Below are 26839 nucleotides of genomic sequence, written 5' to 3'. Positions count from 1 at the left end.
TTCTATGCAGGAGTGTACCGTCACAAAGCAAAGCTAAAGAAAAAAAAAATTGCCCCAGAGATCTGTGAACATAGGTACCCCCAGTACATTCTCATGCCTGATTTTCTAACCTAGAGTTACAAGTACATAATATATATTTCCCTAATGTCACCTTATCACAATCCTTTTCTGCTTCAGGTTCTGTTCCTGAATGCGTTTTTGCAGTAGGAGTACTTAAACCAGGGAGGTAGAACCACATGATCACCTTCCACCATAAGCATCTAGTTAATGTAAGTGGTCACGAATAAGGGCTCGCATCAGGTAGTGATGTTTAATTAAAGCAGCTCATGCTTTTTTAATGAAAAATACATATACAAGTAACCAAAGCATTGTGAGAAAACTTTGCAAGCTGTATTTGAAACTTCATTTAGCCCATTCAAAAACAAAGCAAGGACCAATTCCTGGGGTGTGAGCTATGATTTTGGGTGTCCTACCTGAAATACCTCTGATAGAGTTTGCAGAGGTACTGACAACCCAAAATGTTTCACGAGCCTCTCTAAGGCACTAAGTATTTCTAAGGATCCAGTGCATTTATCCTGCACAGGCCATGAGAAATCCCTGGCTATTTTAAGGCTTTCCTGCTTCATTGCAAGTTTGTAGCCTCTATAGCAAACATCCCACAGGAACCTTACTAATTTTTTTTTCCCCTCTTGTTCTCTGAAGTCTGTGTTGCCAACCCACCCAGACCTGCAAACTTGAGGCCCAGAGATGTTGCACGAGGTCACTTCTAATAGACATAATTACATCCCTGGCAAGGGCAAATACTCAGCCCTCAGAATTAAGACAACTAAGAACATAGCATTTACCAAGATTCTCTTAATAAATAGTCACTGTGTTTTATATCAGCACAGACGAAAGGTTATTCCTCAGTGACTTCAGTGCAGATAGCCTCAAGGAAACTAACCACTACTACTCTCAGCTTTCAACCGATAAAAGCCAAAGGTAGAATCTAGTCTTAATTTTTTTTGTTTCGAGACCTCAGATGACTATTTTGTCCTCCTTACAAAGAAGAACATTTGAAGTTTCTAGCTTATTTTATTCTCATGCGGTTTACAGGACTTCCCCTACTGGTTCTGCATAATCCAAAATCGCAAACAATAAACTGGCAGTAATTCTCCTTATTTTCCTCCACCTCCCAAACTCCTCTGTTTTCAACGGATTCTGGGAATCTGTGTTCCCTACTGTCGACATTGGGAAATTAGCATTGAGATGCTGGGTGGAGGAAGAGTTTCGTAAGCACCTCTTTGGTGCTAAGAAATGAAGTTGGTTGCCAGCTTTCAGACAAGGAGGAAAAGGAAAGAAGTGGTTTGTGGGAGCCAAAAATGTCAGAACAATGTGAAAAAAACATGTTACATCATATTTAGGACTTTTGCAGTCTTGTATGAGAATGGGGAGGAAGGCAGGTGGGAGGGGAGATGGGAAGGGGAAGCCATAAAATGGGGTTTTATTCTGTATTTCTCTTAGTGACTGATGTAGACAAACAAGACAAAAATAAGATTTTTCTTTAGCCTCCACTACCCTATTTAATTCTCAGTCCTCACCACCGAATGTTAGCCAAGTCACATGCTTCCTAACTAGTATCTGATATTTCATGTAGAACAAGAAGAAAGTTCCAAACAAAGCCAAACAATGTGGGGGCAGTTTGTTAGAAAATAGGCCAAGAGCCTTAATTCATACCTAACAACCCAATGAACACTAGAGCCTCTGCTGATGTTGCCAACCCGAGCCTTCTACTCAAGCTGATAAAAGGCTATTAAACAGGCTTCTTCCCACATTTGGGAAATAATAGAAGAATAACAGAAAAATTAAAAAAGGAGTGGAAACTCAAACCTACATGTTGCCACTAAGGCCTGTCTCCCACAGGAAGTAAAGCAAATTAAAACACAACAAAAATATTTTTAGAAAACCATTCTCATGTTATTGATGATGTGACCCAAGTCATGAAGCAGGACAGTTCTGAGCAAGGCTGATTTCCTGCTATTCCATCTCCATCTCAGTATGTCTTTTGGCCTTAGGTCAGGGTGTCTCCAGGGACATTTGAACTACATTTTATTTTGAGAAAGTTTGTTTTTCCCGGAAGAATCACAAAGGGAATGCTGAGATACAACAGCAAATCCCATCTGCCATGCACAGATTTCTAAAAGGGCCTGCAGAGCTTAACCTTTTCTTTGCCTGTGTCAATGTAAAAGAGGGAGATAGGTGCAGAAATAAAAAATAATTAAGTTTCTAACCTATTCATTCCTGTTTTCCTGATAAAAGGAAGAACAACTGCTCAGCTTCATGGATATCCCCCCACCTTTTAGCAGGCAGAATCCTTTTTTACTAGACTTTGCACTAGAAATTTGTTACCTTCATGGAATTTCCCAACACAGCCATAAAGCCAATATTTCCTTGAAAAGAAAAATAAAAATTCAACTGATACAGCTTATAAAAAGACAAAAATTATAACATTTTGTCTAGGAGAGGTTTTCACCTAACTGAAAAACACTTTTATAGAGAAGCCATTAATTTCAAGGTTTGCCTTGAAATCAAGAGAGAAGCTCTTTCAACAGTTACCAACTGGATTGTGCTCCATACTGATATGTAGAGTCTGATTAAAAGCAGGTGGGTAACTGGAAATAGGTTATGTCAGTAAAGGTTGAGATCTGACTTAAAAATCAGACAACACAAAATCTGGGCTGTGGTCCTTACTGGCCTCTGTATAGATATTAGAAATAAATGTCCTTCAGGGAGGGGAAACTCCAGCAGTGCAAAAATAAGGCACTCGTCTCTACTGAGGGAGCAAGACTCTTATTTACATCTGCTTTCTATACTTCGTTTTGTACTGCAACAATGTGGGGGCAGTTCATTAGAAAATAGGCCAAGAGCCTTAATTCATACCTACAACCCAATGAATGTTAGAGCCTCTCCTGATGTTGCCCAAAGTCTTCTATGCAGCTGCTACAAGGCTATCCAAGAGACCCAGAGGTGACCCCCTGCTCTGCTATAACATAAGCAAGCCCAGAGTTCGTTTGGACCTTACCCAAAAGCATTCTCAGTAGATTTAAGTTTTGGGGAAGTGAGTTCACGTTCTCCGTTCTGCGCCTTTTGTTCAGGAACTCCCTTCTTACGATCCCAGATACTTTTAATTTCCTCTTTGGGTGCTTTGCCTTTATCCTTGTCATCTTTTACCTGCTCAGGAGATACCGTAAATCATAGAACAAAAACAAAAAAACAAAGAAGTCACAATGAGGCATTCCAAATAACAGCAAAGGAACACAGGTTTCTTGGTATTAATGATTAACTAAGCAACTGTCTTCAAAATGTTGATGTGCTTTATAGCAGAAGTAGTCTGTAAAGCTCTAAATCATGATCAACCACCACTCTGCTGTCCTGATCTGAATTCAAGATGAAAACCTCTTGAATAACATTATCAGTCTTCTGTGAAAATTTGTTGGGGCCTTGGGACTATGTTACCACATTGTTTCATTCTGCAGCTGCACCCCACTGAGGCACCCCAACCCTCTTCCTCCCCACTGCAGCATCATTCACCAGTTCCCTATTAAAATTTTGAGCTGCAAATTCTTAGGGACTAGGTTTGTTGATACATTCATGGTACAATGTTTAGGACATTGGAGGAATGAAAATAACACACATCACCTTCACCGATTGTTAAGTTTTTTCTACAACGTCCAACGCTCTTTCCAGTGTCATAGCAGATGGATACTTCAGTATTGCAAGAAGAGTGGCCAAAACACAAAATTATCTTTATATCAGAGTAAAACTTACTCTGACAAAAAGCACGGTCCTACCAGGGACTAGTCATGGATAATGTTATCAGACATGAATATTTAATCCTATGAAGAAGCAAATGTTCTCTGCAGAAATACTAGATCAAAAATTCCTTCTATCCTTACAAAGCTTTGTCCTATAATTCTTAATAGCAATCATGTATGTTTAGTGCATGGATTTCACTCTCCAGTATTCCTTCAGAGCTATGAGCTTGAAGTATTTATCAATACACAGGTGGCCTGATCCCAGCATGCTGAATCATGGCTAGATGCTGATAAGAGGAGGAGGATATGGACTCATTTAAGTTCTTTATCCTCAGGTACAATTATTCCCACTCAGCTAGTTAGGCTACCCACCTAAATAAAATTTCAACAGCAGCAGATGAAATATTTTCCTCCAAAATATGTTTAATTTTTTTCCCCAGTTTTACCGCATTGGAGGAAGATTCTAGCTAGCAAGCAAGAAATATCTTCTGTGAAAAATTCATATGAAGGCCTTTAGAAGAGAAATACTTTTGTCCCTTGGAAGACTGTTGCCATCCCATTTGCTAACTAGAAAGAAAAAGAACTTCCATAACAGTTCTGTCTGCAGCACTACTGCCTTTATGGCAATCCAAGCTGCACCTTGAAATAAAAAGCTAATACATACACACTCCCAAATCAAATCAAATCCAACCTCTATCCTTCCTCACCAAAGAACCTCTTGAGGTGCAATACTACTAAAAAAGGATGAGTTCAGAGTCTTCAAATCAAGATCCTCCTGAGGCATTGTATTAAGCTGCTGAGTGAAGCCCCAAAGTCAGCCTCTGACTTTACCTGAGGCCGGTTTGCTTGCTCACAGAAACTTGTACGATGGACAGTGCCAGGATGGCAGAGGCTACAAGTGAGTACTGGGTGGTTAAATTACATGAGCAAATTTTCCAGTTGTGAGGGGTGTTGGGCACAACCCCCAGAGGCATTCGCTCTGTCCTGAGAGCAGGCAGCGGCAGTACAGACTTTCCCCACCCTCTCCTGCCAATGGGCTTTAGCCACAACCTGGCAGAAGCACCCTGACGGACAAGAGGGGAGTTCAGTTTCCATGACTGTGCATTCTTTGGCCGTGACGCTGTGACTGCTAGCAAACAAGGCCATTATTGCTAGCAGCCTCAAGGAATGGCTTTCTGTTTTCTGGGAGCTGGGCTGAGACAACCAGGGCTATTCACTGAGCCTAATGAATGCCATCAGAAAATAACATCTTTTGGGTGCTCCCAAATCTAGACAAGATTGTAGCTAGAGATCATGTTCACAGAAAAAAAAAAATCTCTGCTGCCTGTTAGCAATCTTCTAACCCTTTGGTCCCAGTCAGGGTGATACTGAAACCAGTGATGTCGATTGTTGCAAGATTTCACATGCCAGGATGTCTGTGTTGGGATTTTGAGAGCATAGGATTTCCTTTGCTGAGATTTTCATCAAGACCTTTCTAAGCCTCATTAAAAAGCCAATACTTCCAGCTGTCTGATGTTTTGAAGTCCACTGGGGAGGTTCATATCTCTTACATCTTAATTGAAATTGCTGAGAAAACTAATATTAAAACAATATAGTTTGAAAATTAATAGGTTAGGAAATAGCATTTCAGAAGCCAGTAGGATTTATGGTAATGTGTCTGCACTTGAGAAAACCATCAATACAGCTTGGCCTCTTTATTCAAAAAGATGATAAAACATGGTATTACAGAAACATTTCATATCTTTTGGGGCCAATCCTTCTCCTACTAATTTTAATGCCAAAACAGAGATTGATTAGCACAGAAGCAGAAACCATTCCAAAGGCAGGCAACAGAAACAGTACTTTCTCTTGTCTCAGTGCTTCCCTAAATTACAGGTTAATTCAACTTCTGCTGAATTCAGTAAAAAGGACTACACCGACCCCAGTTGGAGAAGACAGGTGGTATTACCCAAACTGAAAACATGCTTTAACAAATCTTGACCACCAAGTCAAGATAGAACACAACCAAAAGCATGTTTAGCTAGTTTCCAGTTTTGTTTATTTGTATTTTAATCTTTCTCTACACAGCTTCTTTCCTATTAGGGTGTTATACTGATATTTGAGAGTTGAGATTTCAAAATCTAGAGTTTGAACACCTTCAGACTGCAGTGAATCAGATACTGAGGTTGGGACCATGTGGCAAATGGATTCCTTTTTTGGGCTCAGTTACTTGGTGACTTAAAAGCTGTGGGCATCTGGGTCTAGGGCTTCCATTTAACGCCAACTACCATACCCAAATACCATGAGAAAAGCAACTGTTGCGGAATGTCTAGCCAAACTGGAAGCAGGAAATACCAGGAGTCTCACATCATGAGAAAGCCTGTTCTTATGAACTTTCCAGGCCACTTTTGAGAACCAAAAATTGTGGGGCAGTTCAGAAAAGGAGGCAGATTTTACTTACTAATTTGATCAAAACCTGAGCTTTGGGAGCCAGATTTTTGTCACATTAAGAAAGGACGTGTACTCGTGTTGCACAACTGCAAAACCAAAATCTGATTATGCAGATATGCTGTATTCCTTCAGGATCTTGTTCATGATACACTGCCAACCTCTTAAATGCATATATGGTTCAGAAATAGGCCTCGCTGAGTTTTTACGTTCTCGAAGGGTGAGAAGGAGTGGAGATGGGAGCCTGATCTTGACTTGGTTTGGAGTCTGAGATTGTAAATTTTTCTTCACAAGCCAAGAAGCAACTGAGATTTTCAAAACTGAGAAACTGCACAGCTTGATACACATGCAAAAGATTTACCTCTCAGTGGATGGATATTCAGCATTCTGCTAGAAGTGTGACTGTCTCAAACTGTCTCATCTTGAGCATCCAAAAATGGATGCACTAAAATCGTAAGTCACTTTTAAAAGTCTTACCAATTTCCTGGAATAATCTAGGCCTGTGCCTATGGTCTAAAAGCATGATGAGAGCTCCAGTGAGAGTTAAGTGAGCTCCACATAAACCACAAGCAGGACGATTGTGTCTCCAGTCCATCCAGTTGTCCCTCCCACCCCCCAATCAATATTTGTGGTCAGTTACAGCTTCTTTTTTATATTTATTTGTAATATTTAAAGATTGTGTGCAACACTGAGTATTACAAGTCAATTCTGTATTATAAGAACTCTTATATAACCCATCCCTTATTTTTCACACCACTTTTTCCTCTGCTTTAGCAATTGGATTAATTTAGATTAGAGTGATTGTTTAGTTTTCCTAGTGCACTATTCTGAAGCATCGCCATTAGGTGTCATTTAACTCTTCCCCTTTCTAGAGTAACTTATTCCACTATTGCCAATCTCTCTCCCTATTCATTAGGAACCTTTCTTCTAATCATCTTCATCGTTTCATTTGCCTTTTCTCTCTCACATGTACCTTACTAAAAATATGATACCTTGGATGATCAAGCCAGGCAAGTGGACATAAAAACTTGTGATACAATTTGCCTCATCACTCTCTGAGAGCAAGCTAAGCATCTACAGCATGTTCCAGATTAATCCAACAGCTAAGGGCTTTGAACCAGTCCCTCTAAAATCCTCAATCCTCCCAAGCAGTTGGACAAATGGAAAGTTGCCTGTTACTAGATCTCTGTGCTGTGGCTCCCTTTAAGCCACACAGATGTGGTTGGACCCCAATAGGTATAAACCTCCAAGGCCCAGACCAGTCTCAATGTCTGATTAGAATCAGGTGGTATTTTGATACTTGCTGCATTGAATTAAAAGCAGAGTTGTTATACAACATTAAGCGTGGCTCCCCGTGTCCACCTGTAACCTGAAGGGTAAAGGGTCCCCAAATCTTACTTACCATACAGTAAAACACCATGGCACCAGCTCCTGTGTTTACAGTGGAAATGCAATGCAGTAAATTTTGTAGGTTTTCTCTTTAAAACAAAAAAGAATCTTGGGTATGTATGGTTTATATCATGGGGCATTGCAATTTGGGGGTAAATCATTAGTTAAGGCAGTCAGGTGGCCAAAGGGCCTAGATGATGATGATGATTATTATTATTATTAATTATATTATTATTGTAAGAGTAGGTCTCAGTCACAGGGAAAAAGTTCACAGTAAAGTGGGAGGAAACCAGGGAAGGGTGATTAGTTGACACAGTCCTGAAAAATTAATCCCTAGGGTGCAAACCATCCTTGCATTATTGACACAACTGACTTTCCTGAAATATTTGTTCTAAGACAAACAGGTTCTAAAGCCCCAAAAGAACAAAATACTTAAGCATTTACTTCATTTAAGCACGTAAGTAGCTTCAGCCCTATTTATTTCAGCAGATTACCCACATCCTTGAAGTGAAGCATATGCTTAAGTACTTTGCTGAACAAGCAACTTTCAATTATAGGTCTCTTATTTACTTTCCTATCCCAGGTTTCCCTACAACTTCTAAATCAATGGTTTACAAGTTACCTGATCTTTTTTGGAGGTAGGTCGGAGCTTCTCATCTGGTAACTTTTCCTTTTTAGCTTCCACTTTAACCTCTTTTTCTTCCCCCTTTGTTTTTGGGTTTTCAATAATTTTTTAATACAAAAACATTGCATCTGTTTGCATTTTTGCTTCTCCACACTGTGTTCACGTACCAATCCTGTGTGCAGCCACATCTCCATCGTATGTTGCTGTGCCCACATCTCCATGTGCAGTTGTGCTCCCCTCCACCCTCTCCAAATGCTCCCATTTCCCCATCTGGGTCCTTCTCCTTGTGTGGCATCATGCTCACATGTCCCAGCAGAAAGCCCCTCTCTTGTGATTGCATTTAACACACACGTTCCTCACACAGTTTACCAGGTGCTCATAATATTTTGTGCCAAGATGTGTCTGCCTTCACCTCATGTGTTACTGCTTTAGGCCAGTTTATAGCGGCTGAGAAAAAAAGGCAGCAAAAAAACATGCAGAGGTCTGAACATGCAAGGTTTTCTTTGAACAATGGAGTGAGGTCAGGCATGTTGTGCGCTGCATTATTGGTAAGCAGAAGTAAGGAGCTTTATTTTTAAAAAGAGTGCAAGGGAAAGAGCACAAGTATTAGTCATTTCAATGCAGGAATAGATCTGTGAGGAAATTCCAATTCAATCTTTTTTTTCTTGCATTACATTTCTCACAAACCACAGGTGTCTTATTTTGGTGCAAAATGTTTACTGTACCTGTTTTCTTAGGAAAGCTGCTTGAGGTTTTTCCTCTTGTAATTTCTTCTGTTTTACCTGTTTATCTTCTATTTTCTTTTCTTCCATCTTTTGTTTTTCTTTTAATTTCTCTGCTTCTAGCTTAGCCTTTTCTTCAGCTGCTCTTTTTTCTTCCTCTGCCTTAGCCCTCGCTCTTTCCTCAGCTGCTCTTTTTTCCTCCTCTGCCTTAGCCCTCGCTCTTTCCTCAGCTGCTCTCTTCTCCTCCTCTGCCTTAGCCCTCGCTCTTTCCTCAGCTGCCCTCTTTTCCTCCTCTGCCTTAGCCTTCTCTCTTTCCTCAGCTGCCCTCTTTTCCTCCTCTGCTTTCTGCTTTTCCTCAGCTGCCCTCTTTTCCTCCTCTGCTTTTAACCTCTCCCTTTCTTCTGCTTGCTTCCTTTCTTCCTCTGCCTTTTCTTCATCCCTAAGCTTCTCTTTATCTATAGCATCAGTTATACTCTGCTCCCCTTCTGGCACAGCATTTGTATCATTCTCTACTTTATGTTCCTCTGCATTTATAACTAGATTTTTTGTTTCTACTACATCTTCTTTATTTACGGATTTTTCTGCTGTCACATCTACCTGATTTTCCTCTATGGGGACCTGGTTTGGCTTCTCCTCCTGTACCTCCTCCTTGTCTTTTTCTTCTTTTTTTTCCTCCTCTTCCCCATCTTGCCTCCAGTTGTTCCTTTGGTATGATTTGGTAACTGTTTCCGTTTCCTCAATCTCATAGCGTCCTCGGCGTGTTTCAGCCTTTTCCTCTTTCCCTGTGGTCTCGTTTTCTTCCACATTGTTTACTTCCCTCCTGCTGGGCAGTGACAAGTTCCCATCTGTGATCGTGGGGTCAAATTCCTTTTGACGTTCCAGGGCTTCCTGTAGACGTTTTTGGCGTCTCTCCTCCCGTCTTGCCAGTCTCTCCAGCAGCGCAGCTTCATCATCTGTTCCCCCTGTGGTTGTAGTAGGCTTGGTTTCCTCTTCTGCCACACTACATAAAAGTGACAATTTTGCATTAAAAAAAAACCAACAAACTTTCTAACAACGTATGCACCTGTTTCTAGAAAAAAAAAAGCTTGCTGCAATATCATTCCATGGTTTGAGAACACAACAGGTTGCATACTTCAAGATTTAGTAGAATGGTTCCAGGGATTAATTTTGGCATTTCTACATGTATAGGAATGTGGTGTTTCACAATATCAGAGCCTGGGAAGGTTCCCTTCTCGGCAAGCTCCAACAGCCACTGAAGTCCCCGGGAGCCTTACTGACCTCAGTAGGCACTGGAACAGTCCCTGATGCTTCGAGCAGCTGCAAAATGAACAGCACTGAAAAATTCATCCTCCCCCTCTACACCCTGCAGCAGAATACTTGGAAGACCTTAGCTTGCTTTAAGGCCCTCTTCAGCTTGGCCTGAGGCATACATGTCTTATGCACAGTCTTACCACCAGGCAAAATTTTTCAAGATGCTACACAAGCAAGATACTTTCTGACTTAAGTGAACTTCTCTAGCAACAAGAAGCTACTCCTGTTCAGCAACAACATCTACAGATACAGTCCATAATGTGATAGCCTGGCAATTAAGGGTGCAGTGAGCTTAAGACTGTCTGTACAGGGACAATAATGTGTTAGAAAATGGAGTGAGCAGAGCACCTAATTTAAGACATGCTATTCAACACCAGCAGGTATCAGGACTGGATCTTGCTCTCAGTCCCTGGAGGTTTTTTTTGACTCCTTCAAAATCCAGCTGTATAATTCTCCTGCGTGCAGGTTTCTTCCCTCTTTTTAGCTTCCCCCCCCTCCCATTGTAGAAAAAATATTGTAATCTACAATCTGAAATGTTGCTGTTTTCCTATGTATATCCATTCTCCTTGTCTTTCATAGAATGCTACTTGTGCTCAGTATCTATTAGCTTCATACCACAATGTCTATTTCTGGTCTTTTCTGTCAATTCTGTTATGACTACTGGAAATCTGGATATATTCTTTGCGACTACGTGAAACTGAATAAGTGATGGACAGACTGGAAGCCCTGCTCTGCCCACTCAACACATGACAAGTGGCACCTCTCTCCACAAGCTTTTCTGCTGTTTATAGCTGTACAACCCTAAAAATACCAGATGAGGGCTGAGGTCTAGCACTAACGCCCAGCACCTTGCAGGCATGTTTCAGCTGCACCTTGAGGCCTCGGTCCCCACCAATCCCATGTGCCTTGGCCCCATGACACCATGGCCCCTATAAGCAGGACAAAAGATGTGGAGGTTCGTGAGGCCAGAGGCAGTCATGCCTGAGGGAATCTGACAGCAGGATGCATCAGGTGTGTTTCCTTCCATGAGCCCCAGCTGAGTTACCTCACAGACAGCCCTGAGGAATGGGTTATGAGCATGGCCTTAAGCCCAGCTTCGGTCATGTTCCCACCCCACTGTGTAGACACAGCCAGTGGCACTCCTCACAGTGTTAGGCCCTCTTCAGAGCAAGGATGGCCAAACCTGGTGTTTAAAATTTACGTAGCAAAACAGGCCCCTTCAAGATACTTCTCCACTCTGAACAAAAATTACTGTTGACTTGTTAGTAAATAACATCAGATGTTTACCTGTTTTGAGCATTAACTTCTGATTTCTCTGTTATTTCTCCTGATAGATCACCTTCTTCCTTTTGTCGCAGCCTCTCCTGTCGAGCCCGTCGGCGACGTTCTCTGGCGGCTTCTTCCTCATCATCGTCATTTCTTTGGTAGGACAGCCTGCAACAGAGCGTTAGGGATATGAAAAAAAAAGGCAGCTGTAGCATATTGGACACTGTGACTGAAAAATTACAAAAAGCTGTTGATCAGAGCACAGTAAGCATGGCTGCAGTGGCTGCTCCATACGCTATTTAGAAAATAAGCTATCGAGATGCTGTCAAGTTTTGTTTTCTTTTTCAGAAAGGAACTTTACAAAATAGTCATAGTGAAGGCAGCAGCCACACCATACTGACAGTTTGCTCCTAGAAAATACCAAGACCATAAAAGCCCAGCTCGCAACTAAGCAAACATCCTGCTAAACTGCACCATGATCTTGCCAGTATGCACACAACAGCATTTGAGCGGACCATCGCTCAAGCCCATGTAACTGAAACTGGACATAGCCGAGCAGCTTTTCATTAGCCTCCTCTAAAAAGAACATGCTTAAAATGGTGACAGTATTCTGAAATTGACAGACTAAAAATCAGAGAGGCACAAGTATGACAATGGCTCTCAGTGCTCAGTTCTGAGTGCCAAACATCTGACACCCACAAAATTTTTGTCAGCCCAGAGCCCTACCAGGCCAAATCATACAAGATTGCTGCTATGATGAAAGCCTATGGCTGAGAACCCACTGTGTTCATCTAGCCAAACAGATGATTACATTTAGTTTCATCCTACTTGAAAAGGAAAGCAAGATATTACAACCCTAATAATCCTGCAGCCCATTCAAATCTTTGCTGAGATGCATTGTTACCGTGTGAGATAAAGGGAAAGGTCTGCATTCCTCTTATCTTTTTGCACAGGGAAAGTGAAATAGGAAGCTAACGTGTGCCAGACCCGGTCAGGACATTCATCTACTTCACTTCCAGCAATGATCTGATACATGATAGTTAAGAAGTAATCTTTCCTTATGTAGTCACCCATTTAAGTTAGCTGTACAGCAATGCAGGTAGAGAAAAAAGGAGCTCTGCTCTGAGTAAAACCAGGCATAGTGAAACTTATATTTCAAGGCATATTTTAACATTAAAAGCAGCTAAAACATTTTGATTAAGTCACAAATTGGACTCTGGGTCCCAGCCTCTCCCATCACCTTGTACTGGTCCTGCTTTTCTCTTTTTCTGAAAGAAGTGAGAAAGTACAGGTTCAGCAGAGATTGAATCATCCCAGTTTTGCCTTAAAAATTAAAAATGGAAGTTAAAAACCCAACACAGCTGAGCCACTTGCCAGACCTGGAACAACAATTTCATTCCACACAACCTTTCTTGGCTAAGTGCATGAAGGATTTGGTTTGCTGCTTTCATGCTCCACTTCAAGAGCTTGCAACCTTTTCTTTGTAGAAACAGCTTCTCTCAAAGAGGGTGAAAAGCATGAGCAGCACGGCCATGAACGATCACAGTAGGGAAAAGAGGAAGAAAGGAAGGAAACTAATTAAAAGCACTAGAGGTGACCAGGGAAGACAAGAAAAAAACACTTCCTGTCATTTGTAAGCGATTTAAAGGGGGATCAACATTTCATTTAGGTCTAGAACAGAAAGAATATAAATACAATAATAAAACAATGCAGAAGAAAGAGACTCTCTGTAATAAAACTGCACGAGCAAACTGACCACAGAAAGCCCACTTGTTAGCAAGACGTTCTGGCTGCAAGAAGCCTATGATCTTTTTAGCTCTGAACTCCAAATACAAGAGCACAGGAGAGGGCATGCCACTCTCAGCCTGTGGAAGCTGAATAATAGCCATGACTGAGTTGATTCCCAGTACCTATGGCTCAGGATTTGTCTTTGCAGTGAGACCACAGGGGTATGAAGTAGCTTATCCTACACTCTGTACCCACAGAGAACACTCCTACACAGTAAGGAGAAAAACTGCTTTTAAAAGCCTCTTTAAAATGCCTTTTTAAAACTACCAGTTGCTCAGAAAACCTAAAAAAGGAAAGAAAAAAACATTCCCTAAGCAAAAAATCCCACCAAATGGTACCCATTAAATAAGAACAGATATGTACTTCCTGTCTTTGGACATTTATCCATAGATCATCTGTTAAGAAAGTTGACAATCTCTCTCAATAGCCTTTTAAGAATATCCGCTGCCTCACTGCATATCACAGTGGCTTGCTACAGCAAGCAAGTTCACCAGATAAGGGCTCCACCCATAAGGATCACCTTAAGCATTGTTTTGTTCACCAGCATGGATGCATGAAACATTCCCAGTAATCTGGAAATAGTCGTATCAATAACCGACAACAATATTTTACAGATCTTTATATTTTCTTTATAGTTATGTTAATGCTACTTCCCAGTCGTACTTCTACAGGCTGTTTTGCTTGCTTTGGAGATAAGATTTGCTGGAGTGGACCTTGGTAGCCACCACAGACTGATAGTAGAGTAGGCTGAAAATGCAGGTTTGGGCTGGCTATGTTAATTAATGGGCTAATGACCATGCTGTGAGGAAGCTGATAGCAGGATTATTTATGAAACAATCCAACCTAGTCACCCTAACTGCCATTGATTTTCCATGAGAAATTCAGTCATAGGAAAGATGGTGTAAGTTAGTCAAACACCAGTTCTGCCCATGAAAAACTCACTCTTCTGACTACAGTGTTCATCTCACTGTTCTCTCAAACCTCATGCACTGAGTTCATTCATCTTAACTCAGCAGACACATCACACTCTTTTTCCTGAGTTATCTAAGTAGCCGTCTCCTCCTCTGCTGCCTAGGGTTCCAAGCAAATTTCACATAGAAAATAAACCACAGGCAGGCACATGAATTCATGCACCCTCCACTGGAAGTGGGAAGACTGATCCTCACTCTCCCACTGCTACAGCTCTCCTTAGCTACCCGTCACAAGCAAAATCAATTTGGGAGCTCTTCAGAGCTTATCTTCCACTTGCCTACACCTTTTGACATTCTTCAGACCAAGAGCAAAGAAATAATAAAAAAGTATGACTCCAAGATTTCAGCTCTATATATCAAACAGATGAAATCTGATGATCCACGCTGGCCTGTGTTGTTTCTCCACCCTTGGAGGACAGCCTTGCTGCCCAGCATGCATATGCACCCCACAACTAAATTAAACTAACCTTATATCCATTTGTCACCTTCTGCATAACTGCTCAAAGTCTTTGCAGGCAAGTCTCTCTACAGTTAGCCATTCCAGCTATGTCAGCCAATAAGAGCGCAGCACAGCGTGATCTCAAAGAAGTATGCCAAGCCTTCTGATACGTGACACCTCTTATTAAATATTCAGATGAATAGATGACGACTTAGAAACCATCCTACACCTTGTTACCAAAGATAACAAGCTCTGGTCTAAATGTCAACTGAAAAAAAAAAATAGCAGTGTGTTGACTGCTTCTCCTGTTACCTTCTCTGTGTTTCTGGCATGAAAAAAAACAGTGTAAGCTCTGTGCGCTATTGGTAAGTTGTTCTAGTAAAGCATTAGTGCTGAATCTGTCATACTTCCCATGCAGCACAACTCAAGTACAGGAGACTGAGCATCTCATGTGTGTGAGGACATTTCCCACCACGCTAGGTCGGGATAACAACAACAGAGATTCTGCCCTGTTGAGTGGGTAGGACAGATTTATATCTCCAGGACTGAAATCCCAAATCTGCTGAAGTCAAAAACAAATCTCCTGATTATTTGAGTAAGTCTAAAACATTACCTGCAGACTGAATGGAGGGACGCTACAGCCTAGAGTAGAAAATAACTCTGCTGGATTTGGAATGTAGGCGATGAGGCCATCTGCCTCAGAACTTCTTCAGAGAGGTTCAGTACCCTCTCTATTTTATGTCAAACACTGCGTTTAAAAAAAGTTATAACCCTGTAAGAAACCTGGTAATAGCTAGAATGATTATGGGGCTGAAACCATTTCATACAATTCAGCTTTAACTGGTTTCCACTTGAAACCGCAAATCAGTTCAGACATTATCTGAGGCACTTTGGTTTTAAAGTTTCTTGCCCAGTACTACCATGTTATTATTTATTGTGTGAATTATGACAGCACTGAAATTTCCTGATCAAGCTCAAGGGATTGCTACAGTAGGCATGTTATAAAGACAGGGGAAGACCTGGTCCCTGTTCTAAACAGTGTATATTCTGATTAAAGAGAAACTTAGTAATTTGTAGCACTACTTGCCCTCAGTGAGTCATAAACTAAACATGATGAATCTAAATTATTTTTGATTTTTCACAGGGGTGGTTAAAAACCAATGACTAATTTAAGCTGGACAACCATACCATTCTAGAGGAAGCAGGGAGAAAGAAGAGCTGTGGATCTGAGCTTTGACTCCGCCTCAAGGTCGTCAGAAATATGTCAAAAATTTTCAAATAGAATGAAAGTCTTTAAGCCTAGATTTTTAACTTAAACAGGCAGCCCATATCTGCCTCTTCTTTCCCCCATGATGCACTCAGATGCCAGTCTGTCCTCCCTTTCTCCCACCTGTAAAAACACCTTGCCTCTATAGCACCACCCTCCCAAAATGTACCTCAATTAGATGCAACTGTACCTCTTCAGCAAGCTCTCTCCCACACAACACTGTTATCTAGAAGCCTTTACATCTATTACAGATTAATTTTCCCTGTGGTCCACCCCAAGAAATGAGATAATTCATCCTGTATCAAACTGCTGTACCTCCACTTGCAATCTAACCTACTTCTAAGACCATCACCCTTCATTACCTAACACCACAGCAGCTGAAGCGACATCCATTGACTTGCACATCTCCAAATTGGTGGCAGACAGGGGAGGTCAGTAAAACATCTTTGATGACAAATTTCACTGCCAGACTCAGTCTACAGAAGCTGAATTTGTTGCCCTTCTGCACTCTTACACAGCCTTTCTATTTACCCAGGCTTTTCCTGAAAGGATGGGTGTGGTGAGGATGAACTCTGTTGTAATACCCACTGGGGAGTGCTCTTTGTGTCACTGTTGCTATTCAGTCCCCTTATATTTATGATCACATATATTTTTAATATTTTTTATTGTTCATTTATTCTGTGTTATGATATGCAAACTTCAAAACGTGGATATAAACAACTGATCAATCTTCATCTCAGAAAAACATAACAAAAGCACATGCTTCCAGAGGATTATGCCTCTGTCAGGCATTGCGTGTCAAATATCAGCTGTATTTCATTCAAGTCATATCTAAAAATGTGGTGAATGGTGGGGGGCAGTTGTTGGAAAAACTGTTTCTTCTAATCATTCCTCCATAATTCAATGAGACCTGCCAGCATTCTCCTCAGACCTGCTCAAGAAGACTCATTTTTATGAGGGAACAAGCAGAATTTCAGTCCAAAATGCTCATGTTTCAAAAAGATGTAGTGAGTGAAAACACGGGATTATTCTGGAGACATGCAGACATGCCACCACAGTTCTCAGTCCAATGTTGTGCATGAATGCTGTTATTAACACCCATATTTTTCACATATTTCTCAATTTGACATGCACCACTTTTTTCACATTGAATGTAGGAAAGACAAGTGGGTAAAATTAACCACTTGGCTGGAAATTAAACCCAGGCAAATTGAAACTGGAAATAAAGTACATATTTTTACCAGTGAGGGTGATTAAATATACAAGAAATGATGGAACCTCCATCTCGTGCATCTCCACATTAAGATGGATACATTTTTGGAAGTTATATTATAGTAAAATTCCAATTCTTGGACTCATTATAGACAGAACTTGGTGAAATTCCATTATCTCTTAGGTATGGAAAGCTACATTAGATTATATAGTGGCACCTGCTGGACTTAAACACTACAGTCTTCCATTTACAGAAGGTATATGCCTTCTCATTTTGCTCATAATTTCTCTCTTACAGATATCTTTACTCTTTTCACCCATACATTCTACGGAGCTACACAGCCTGTACTCCTGAGTGGGCAAATTAGCCAGATATCCACAGAGTTGTCTGGGAAAAATAAAGGAGACTGACACACCTTTCAATGTATTCCCTTCTCATTTACATCATTTTCATACTGTGTTTTTCTAACATCCTTTCTTATTTTTCATAGCTCCAAAGAGTTCAAGGACTATTATTTTTCTGCTGGGTAGCCTCTTATTCAATGGGTTAGCAGAAGAACATTTCTGTCAGATTTGGCACCCTTACTTTCCTACCATACCTTTAGAAGCCTTTCTCCTACTTTAAACCTCGACCTAAAATACCTAAAAGATAAAACAATGTGCATTTCAACAAGAGATTTTTGTTTCAGCTGAGCAAAATCTTTAGATTATTTACATTGGTTAAGGATCTGGCTGTGAGATTGTTATCTTGTTTGTGTGACAAGGTCTTCTGAGAGGTCCAACTTGTGTACATTCTTCTCTGTGTTTTTTTTCATTTTGATGGTTTTGACATTTAGGTTTTTTCACAGGTAAGGAAAGAGTAGGTACAGTCATCCCTTTAACGATTTGGTTCTAAAAAACTGAGGTGCAAGCAATCCACACGGAAGAATGAAGTACAAAAAGTGATATGCAAGCCAATAACCACAAGGGGAAATGACTCCATATTGACGACAAAAATACTTTGTGACTACCAAGTAATTCCTGCCAAGAGTAGCCAGAGACTTTATTTCATTGCTGAACATGATACTGAAACCTCTAGGACAGATCCTGGCTTCCCAAATTACTGGTTTTTGTTGAAAATGTAAGTTTCAGCTGCGTAGACGCCCAGGATTTCCAATGCTTTGTCTCATTTCTTGCAGTTTTCTGCACATAACAACACTGTTGCTTGGTTTTAGAGTCAAGCCCTAAAGCCTGGGCCTCGTAGTTAGAGCTGGTCTGTAACATCACTGCATCGTTCTGCACAAAGGCAGAATGACTCATGCAAGCGCCTATTTTTTTTTTCCTCATGGCTGAAAACTGATGATCTGTTTCATAATATGAAATGCAAGCAGATTCTCCAACCACATTCAAATAACTCTGGTAAATCGCCTCTGAGTACCTCAGCATAAATTGCACACAGGGCCGCTAACATGAAGGGTAAAAACCTTCAGCTACTGAAACAATGTCAAATTTTCCTCCAACATATATTATATTTAGATAAAAGCGTTTGTTGGAAATGTTCCAGGGAAAGCATGTAATTCTCTCAATATGTGAAGTCTGTAATGCTCTGCAGTTTTACTTCATCCACAATAGACTTGACATTGACCTGTCAGAGAGCAGTGTGGTATATTTAACCTGTTTTAATTTAGAAATTTCACATGAAAAGGGAAGGAAAAATAAGTAACTAGGCAGAAAACAATAATTAGTCTTCTAGCTGATAAATGCTACTTCTTACTGCTTTCCCTGAAGCCTAGTGAAATTCACCCAGAAATCTCTTTCCCTGGCAGATGACAAACTGGCAAAAAGTGTACAAAATAAACTTACTTTTCAAACTTAAAGTGGGAGCAAAACCCAATTGCTGTGCATACCACTGTGGTTGATGTGGTATTTTTTGACTCTGCAGCAAATTGCTTTTTGCTTGCTGCCACCACCTCCAGTTTCTAGTGCTTTATTGCATATAAAATCCAAAATAATTTATGCCACAACCTTACCCAGTAATATTTCAGGCATATTACTTGAGAATAATGGGCATTTTGCCTAGCTGAGGCATAAGTAAGGACTTACAGGATTCGCCCCAGAATATACAATCCACAACTGCTACAAAGCCAAATCATAAACTTACTTTCTCTTGGATTTTGGGCCTCTGTATTCAATGTGGCTTCCAAGGCACTTTCTTACTTCAAATTGCTAGCTTACTGAATGTATACTAAGTTAAGATCTAACTCCTCCTCCTTTACATTTCATTGTAAATAAAACTCCAGTTGACATGATTGAGAGATTTATTCAAGACAGAAGGAATTAAAAATTAAGACAGACATGAGCATTTGTAACTTTAAAAAATTTCCCTGCACATTGAGAATTGTGGTCTTTCTAGAAAATATGCAAAAGATTTGAGGAACGAAACCTACATTTTCTTACAGGCACCTTCAGGCAAACTGACGTCTCCAATGTGACATGCTCCAGCTACAAAGTTCTGTACTTCCTCCAAGCATCTTTTAAGTTAATACAAAATTCATGTCATCATCTATGAGGAGTTGGACTTGACGATCCTTGTTGGTTCCTTCCAACTCAGGACATTCTATAATACCTATCAGAGATCATTAAATGAAGGGAAAGCAAGGGAGGCCTGAGGAGGATTTTTGTTATTAGGCCATTTGCTCATCCTACATAGTCATGTCATTAAACTATGACTCTGAGGTAGATGCAGGCAGGGATGGATGCCCCGTGGGACAGACTGTGGGGAATCTGGAGCAAAAGCACATAAGGATCTCTGCAGTTTTACAGGGAGGAACTTGAACAAGAGCACAGGATCATCTTTCATGGCCCAACAGCAATTTTTCTATATATTTTTTATATGCATCCATATATAAAAGAAATATTTTTTATCAGAAATTAGTATGAAAAATAAAAAACTCATATCACATGCAATATATTTTTTTTCCTCCAGAGCCTGGAGTAGAACTTGTGTTGTCATTAGGAAGTGGAGTTTTTTCTTTTATTCAAGCTCAACAGTTATAGCCCATTTCAAGAGGATTCCCAATCACTATTGTTCAGTTTCTCCATACCTATAGCAATGGTCTGTTTTTGCCAAGTTTTCTGATGTAACCACCTCCCTTTAAATGCAAGAGAATTCTATTACTGAACAAAGCTATAGCTCCTCCAGCTTGGATTCCCAAAATACAACTCAAAGTTGCAGATTAAGCAGAACAGGGTCTGTCTTAGTCCTGTACCTGGAGCATACACTTTGAGAGGGGTAAACTAATGAATAAAAAGGGGGTAAAATACAATAGATTCAGCTTATTTGTTAGACTGCTATAAGTACTTTCCAGCCAAATTGTACTTCTGGGGTTCTTACACTTGGGATTAGGGTGCAATAGCAACTGTAACATTTTGGAGGCTTTTTACAGCATCCCAGTGTTTCTTCCTAACAGTTCAATTCTGAGGGCAGCAATGGCATAAAGCAGAACTTCCAGAGAAGCCCTGCAATTGTAAACTTACCTCAGCTAGGTGAGCTAAAATCAGATTTATGGAATGTGGTGCTCAGAGTATAGGCTGCCTCCACCCTAGCATAGCTACAGCAGTGACAGAAACAGGGGGTATTTTAACAAGGTTTCACTATAGAGACAAAGGCAAGGAAACTGACTGGAAGGAGGAGAATTGGCTTTCACCCTTCTCTGTTCATTGACTGGTTTAGTTCTGTAACTGAAGCAGGTAAAGAAAAAAGGTTTAAACTTTTTTTTTTTTTTAAAAAAAACCAGATTATTACTGGTATTGTTTTTATTCCAAAACACCATGCTGCCCCCTCCAAAATTAGCAAACAAGAGCAAAGCTACAATTTCAGGAAAGCACAAACTGAATTATTATAAATTATGTATGTACCACTGACCTGGAAACCCAGCCTCTGGCCTTTCAATTTAATCTACTTCTCTACTTTCACCCTGGTTACCTGCTTTGAAGGCTTGTTTAATGCAGCACACTAAGAAATAGAGAGCTCTTAACAAACTGATGCTTGCATTTCATTCCCTCCACAAAGAATAATAGGATTGCTGCATTGTAAGAGCACTATATTTTAATAGAAGTGCAGGACCATGAAGATAGGTCTCGTACAAGGGTTGCTTCTTTAGTTTCAATCTGTACTTGCTCCATTGAATATCTTGTAAGGACAAACACTAAAAAAGTTGACCTGGAGAATCGCTAGATTCGTTAACATCAAAACCAATCTCAGTCACACACTCTCTAATCCTCCATCACTGCGTACAACCTACTCACAATCAACTTCCAGCATACACCTACTCACCACCCACCCTGCCAAAACAAGATGTGAAATTTGAGGTCAAATATGGCTTTGGTTTTGTATGACAAATCTTCTCTATGAGCAGAGTCCCCCTTTGCATTCATGCTTTTTCTTCGCTTGCCTGCCAGGTTTTGTAGCATGTAATAAGGAACGAGGGGCCAGGACTCTACCATGGGTGAATCCTGAAGGGAAGAAAGTTCACAGCATCACATTGATTGATTTCAGGGAGAGCACACACCTATAGTGCTGGACGCATCTTGAAAGGAGTTATTTCATCTATCACTGAAATACAGCCACACCTAGAGTAGATCAGCATATAGGCTACAGCTATGGCTCTGTAACTGTAACATCAGTCACTGATTTAAGAGTGAAATTGATCATGGATTTGAACAAGACTGGGACAGAGAACCACTGGAGCAAGAAGGAGCAAGGTGGAAGCAGGGATCAAACAGGGACTGGGCTGGAGGAAGGGGCCTGGAACAAGTCATCTCCCTGGGCTGGGGAAGGGGAGAGACAGACAGCAGCAATAGATGAGGAGCCTCCATCCCTGCAGGGCACAAGATGGGGAATGGAGAAAGGTTGATGAAATACTGAAGAAATACCCAGAGGACAGGGAAGATGGAGAGAGATCTGTTGGGGTGCACAAGCACCAGGACTGGGTATGAGGCTTTGCTGTTAACATCCAGCATTGGGCCAGGTTCACATGACTGCCCGGGGTCTGGAAAGCCAAAATCCACCATGACTGACAAAACGGGAACTGTAAGATAGCGGTTCATTACTACCCAGACTACACATTGCTTGGTAACTCCTTTGGCCTTGCCTGAAATGTTATGTGATCTGAAATGCCGACTAACAGTCAGAACCTGCTGGTTTTATTGCTCAATTCATAAAAAGCATGGGTGTTAGCATTAGCCTGGGCTCTGTCAAGTGTCAAAACCCCTCTATATTTCCCAGGGGATTAGAGATTGTAACTAAATGACTATTGCTCAGAGCCAGGCAGGTCCCTGAAGACGTCTGCTGGAGCTTTCAGGAATACAGCAAAGTCTGTGTTGCATAAACATAGTACAAGGCATACATTTGCACACAGGGAGCCTGGAAAAATAATTCTACCAGATAATCATTCAGATAATCATAGAATAATCTTTTTTTCATCCACTCTTCCCGACACAAACTATGTAAGAGGAGGACACAGCCTTAACATACTGCAACAGACTAAATATTGAAATAAATTCTGCAAACAGGAAAGCATCTGATGTGTAAGAGCAGAACAAGCACCAAAACAGAGAGGAGTCTGAAGCCTTATGCTAACCAAAATAGACCACTTTAGGGGGCATACGGCATTACAAATACATTCAGTTCTATAACATATGGTGAATGGGAAAAAAAATTAATGAAAATCAGATGTCTCAAACTTTTCTAGTACTGAGTCCCCATGCACACAGCTCACGGATGCTGTGCAGGTGCGGATTTGGTTTCAAGGGAAATTCATGGCTATTCATTTTTAACATGGACAAGCATCTGTGTCTCTCTCAGGTGTTTAAGAAACCTACTGTCAACAGCCAAGGTGATTAGGAGACATTTTCAGTGAGACAGTGGAGGAATTACAAGTGCAGATCCTGTCATTTGCTAACAGGATTAGGGGCAGATACATTCCATGCATCTCTCTGAAAGCTAATCCCAATGTGTCTTTCACCTTCATGAAAGGTAAAAAAACCTTCCATAAAACAGGCCTTTACAGATATGCAAGGTCACGTACAGCACTTTGAACAGCACACTAATGTTACAATGATTTGCAGACATCATATAACAGCACTGTGCGATTTAAACAGCTGGAAGTTTGAAATGCAGCCATTGCAGCTACACCCGCATAAACACAATAAAATATTCTGGCTTTATCCTTTCGGTTAGCTTTCCCTTAGATGTGCCTGTTCCCCTTACATTACTCCTCTGTGATCCTTATTCCAGGAGAACTAACTCATAAGAAGCTACCAAACAACTCAGTGTAAACTATTGGGGAAAGTCTGTGGAAAACTGACTTTGCATGAGAGCTAATCAATCACACTGGAAATACAAATCTAAAAGCCACAGTTCTTTAAAAAGGATGGATCATGGAACTCTGAAGTTCAACACAAACCTCACTTATTTTAAATATTCACTAACAAGTTATCTACAAGTCATGAGTTATTCCCAGAAAATACCCAGATAAAAACTAGGAAATGGAATAAAATAACAATTTACTTGCTCTAGAAGTGCCCACAGTCTGTGGACTTCCAATGGTGCGTACACAGCTGTTAGAGGCATAAGGCACCTAACACAGAGAAACTGCCCTGTGGAGTCCCTGTGCCAGATTAAGGGGCTTCTCTGCAATACAGCGCATGTTTCCAAATCATGGAAATTATTATGGTGCAGTTTGGGGGCTTCTTTTTTTTCCAAATATCATTCTGGGAACCAGTCTATAATAGCTGTTGCAAAATGCTTTATACTGTAGCATCCCCACACAGATGACCTCTGCATGGCCACAGGGAGCTGAGTGATACTGCCAGTTGTACCTTCACAGCAAGTTGTTATTGATCAGGTCCTGTTGGTTCTTTGGCAAATCCTCCACTGCCAAACAGCCATCCTCTGCCCTAAATGGTCAGCCTTCCCCCAGCCCCTACTGTGCTTCACGTTCATCGGATACAAGCTTTCAGTCCTTGTCCCAACTCTAGCCTGTCCAACAGGCAAAATACATTCACACTCCTCCCATGTTGGCACCTGGGTTGCAGGAGAGGATGAGCAGCACTAACCCGGGCTGGACCTATAAGCTCTAGGCTGCTTCCAGACAGCAATGAGTGAGCCAGAGAGCACAGGTTTACTTCATGCTGTGATTCTCCCTGCCTCTGCACACCACAACCAAAGCACTGGTCTGATGCCACACAACATATACTTTTTTTAATCTGCATTTCATCATACTGCTAAAAGAAACAGCAGGTGAGTCCAGAACAGCAAAGATAAATGAGCAAAGCAGAAGGGAGTATAGAAGAGAGGAGCGTAAGCAACAGTAGGACAGCAAGATGAGGTGGGCAACAAGGTGGGGAGGATAGCGAAGGGCTGCTGAGGTAAGAAAGCAATACAGCTAACGGGAACAGAGTGCAAGCACAGGCAAAAGAGTGTCTAATTCCAAATGTGAGAGGAGACAAGAGATGAGTTTCCATCACCAAGAAGCAAAGCCTTTTTACAGATTCAACTGACATTTTAAAAGAAAAGGTAATAGAAAAATTCATCATTAAGTGTGCACACACACACAAATGTTTAAGCCAAGGCTTCTGATATATTCCATTACATTCCAGGAGTGAATGCAGACCAATGGCTATTTTCCCCTTGTTATTATATTTGTACTTGGCACTTGCCTACTTCTTTCCGTCAAAAGATTTCAACGTGCTTTACCAATGTTAATTAATCCTTTCAACCCCTTCTGACTTCTGCATCATGGGTATTATTATTACTATAATGCCAGTTTATGGAATGGAAAAAGAGAGACATCGACAAACATAGTTCTTTTAGGCTAAACCACACAGCAGATAAGATTAGCGCTTTGGCTGCACTACTTCACGCCTGCTCCAAAACCTGTTGAAGCTACCAGGAGCTTTTCCAGCAACTTCCAAAGGGAGTTGTTGCAGGTATGTGTTATCCTTCCTCTCAGGCCCATCTCTAACAGCTGCACTGTGCTGACTTCCATTGCTGTACCTGAAAGCGTGTGAAAGCCACTGGCAGAATTGATTATCCTGGGATGTTCTTTTTTTCTGGCGTACCGAACAAAGAGACATCCTCCCCTGAGACTTCTCTGAACAAGTGATAGCCTGCCTCTCCTCTGCGTAATGCTTTCTGTTGCTAGGTACTTCCAAATCAGTAGTTTGCATTTTAAAAAGAGTTGTGCCTGCTGGGAAATGAGAAAGGAAGAGCAAAAACCTAGTTTTGCCCAGAGGATCTTGCAGCCATGTCACTGCAAAAGCACCTCAGGCTTAGCACAGGGGTCAGCATGCCTCAACAGAGCCTGGCACCTATTTGAAGCACTAGGCTGTGAACTGAGGTACACTTAAGTGCCTGAAAGAATGGAAAATGAGGTGCAGGGTCCTCACCCTACCATTGGGAAACAAGGAGTTAGCTTGCTGCCAAAACCCTTCTGCTTCTCAAGCTTCAACAGGTGCAGAAAGCCAGCTTGGTGAGGTAGGACTCCCAAAAGGTGATTAAGTGAGAAAACACCGGTGAGTTTTAGTCCTACAAAAACTGTAAGAGACATCACATGGGAAGGTTTCTGTGTCTCACGGCTCTCACTGCACCCTCTTCAGTCCCACAGTGTAGATAGGACTGACCTGAATGTCAGCAAACCCTTCCAACACTGGCTTTTGCAGGACTTTGTCTTGATTCAGAGCTAAAATATTTTCTGTCCCACCTGTACTGCAAGAGAGAAGAGTGATTCAGGAAGCCACTGAGACTCCTATAACAAGGCATTTGCACAGCACATGGACCCTTAGAAATAATAATACCAGAGAACACACCTTACACTTGATCCAAACATGTCACAGTTAGTCCAAGTATCCTTTTCCCAACAATCCATAGTAACTATCCATATATGCATACCAAGCCACTTGGCAAGGGAAATGTAGTTTAGGCTTTTATGAAAGTTCTCACTGAATTTAAGTCATGCATTTTGAAAGGCAGTGGGAGGAGCCAAAAAACAACCACTGGATAGCAAACTGTGGTGGGTTGACCCTGGCTGGATGCCAGGTGCCCACCAAAGCCACTCTATCACTCCCCCTCCTCAGCTGGTCAGGGAAGAGAAAATAAAATGAAAGGCTCATGGGTCAAGATAAGGACAGGGAGAGTGGTTACCATCATGGGCAAAACAGACTCGGTTGGGGAAATTAGCATAATTTATTACCAATCAAATCAGAGTAGGGTAATGAGAAAAAAAGCAAATCCTAAACACCTTCCCCCCGCCCCTCCTTTCTTCCTCGGCTTAACTTCACTCCCAATTTCTTTACCTCCTCCCCCTCAGCAGTGCAGGGGATGAGGAATGGGGGTTGTGGTCAGTTCATCACATGTTGTCTCTGCCACTCCTTCCTCCTCAAGGGGAGGACTCTTCACACTCTTTCCCTGCTGCAGCATGGGATACCTTCCCATGGGAGACAGTCCTCCATGAACTTCTCCAACATGGGTCCTTCCCACTGACTACAGTTCTTTATGAACTGCTCTAGCATGGGTCCCTCCCATGGGGTGCAGCCCTTAGGAACAGACCGCTCCAAGCATGGATCCTCCACAGTTCTGCCAACAAAC

At 41.3% G+C, this 26839-nt stretch overlaps 1 protein-coding gene across 9 annotated transcripts in view; it reads right to left on the bottom strand.

The window, feature by feature from the left end:
- Positions 1-26839, bottom strand: part of CALD1 (caldesmon 1) — a 202596-nt gene that overhangs the window by 20567 nt on the left and 155190 nt on the right. For 7 of the 9 annotated variants that reach the window (XM_064458948.1, XM_064458953.1, XM_064458939.1 and 4 more), the window contains 4 exons: positions 11556-11702; positions 8961-9957; positions 8233-8316; positions 3062-3210 (listed from right to left, as the gene is read on the bottom strand). In XM_064458948.1, coding sequence (XP_064315018.1) covers positions 3062-3210; positions 8233-8316; positions 8961-9957; positions 11556-11702 — 1377 coding nt within the window. The remainder of the gene's footprint in view (positions 1-3061; positions 3211-8232; positions 8317-8960; positions 9958-11555; positions 11703-26839) is intronic. The other 2 variants (XM_064458972.1, XM_064458979.1) reach the window with 1 other exon arrangement.

This window comes from Phalacrocorax carbo, chromosome 1, assembly GCF_963921805.1.
Source record: "Phalacrocorax carbo chromosome 1, bPhaCar2.1, whole genome shotgun sequence".
NCBI lineage: Eukaryota > Metazoa > Chordata > Aves > Suliformes > Phalacrocoracidae > Phalacrocorax > Phalacrocorax carbo.
This window is presented reverse-complemented; position numbering and strand designations above follow the sequence as displayed.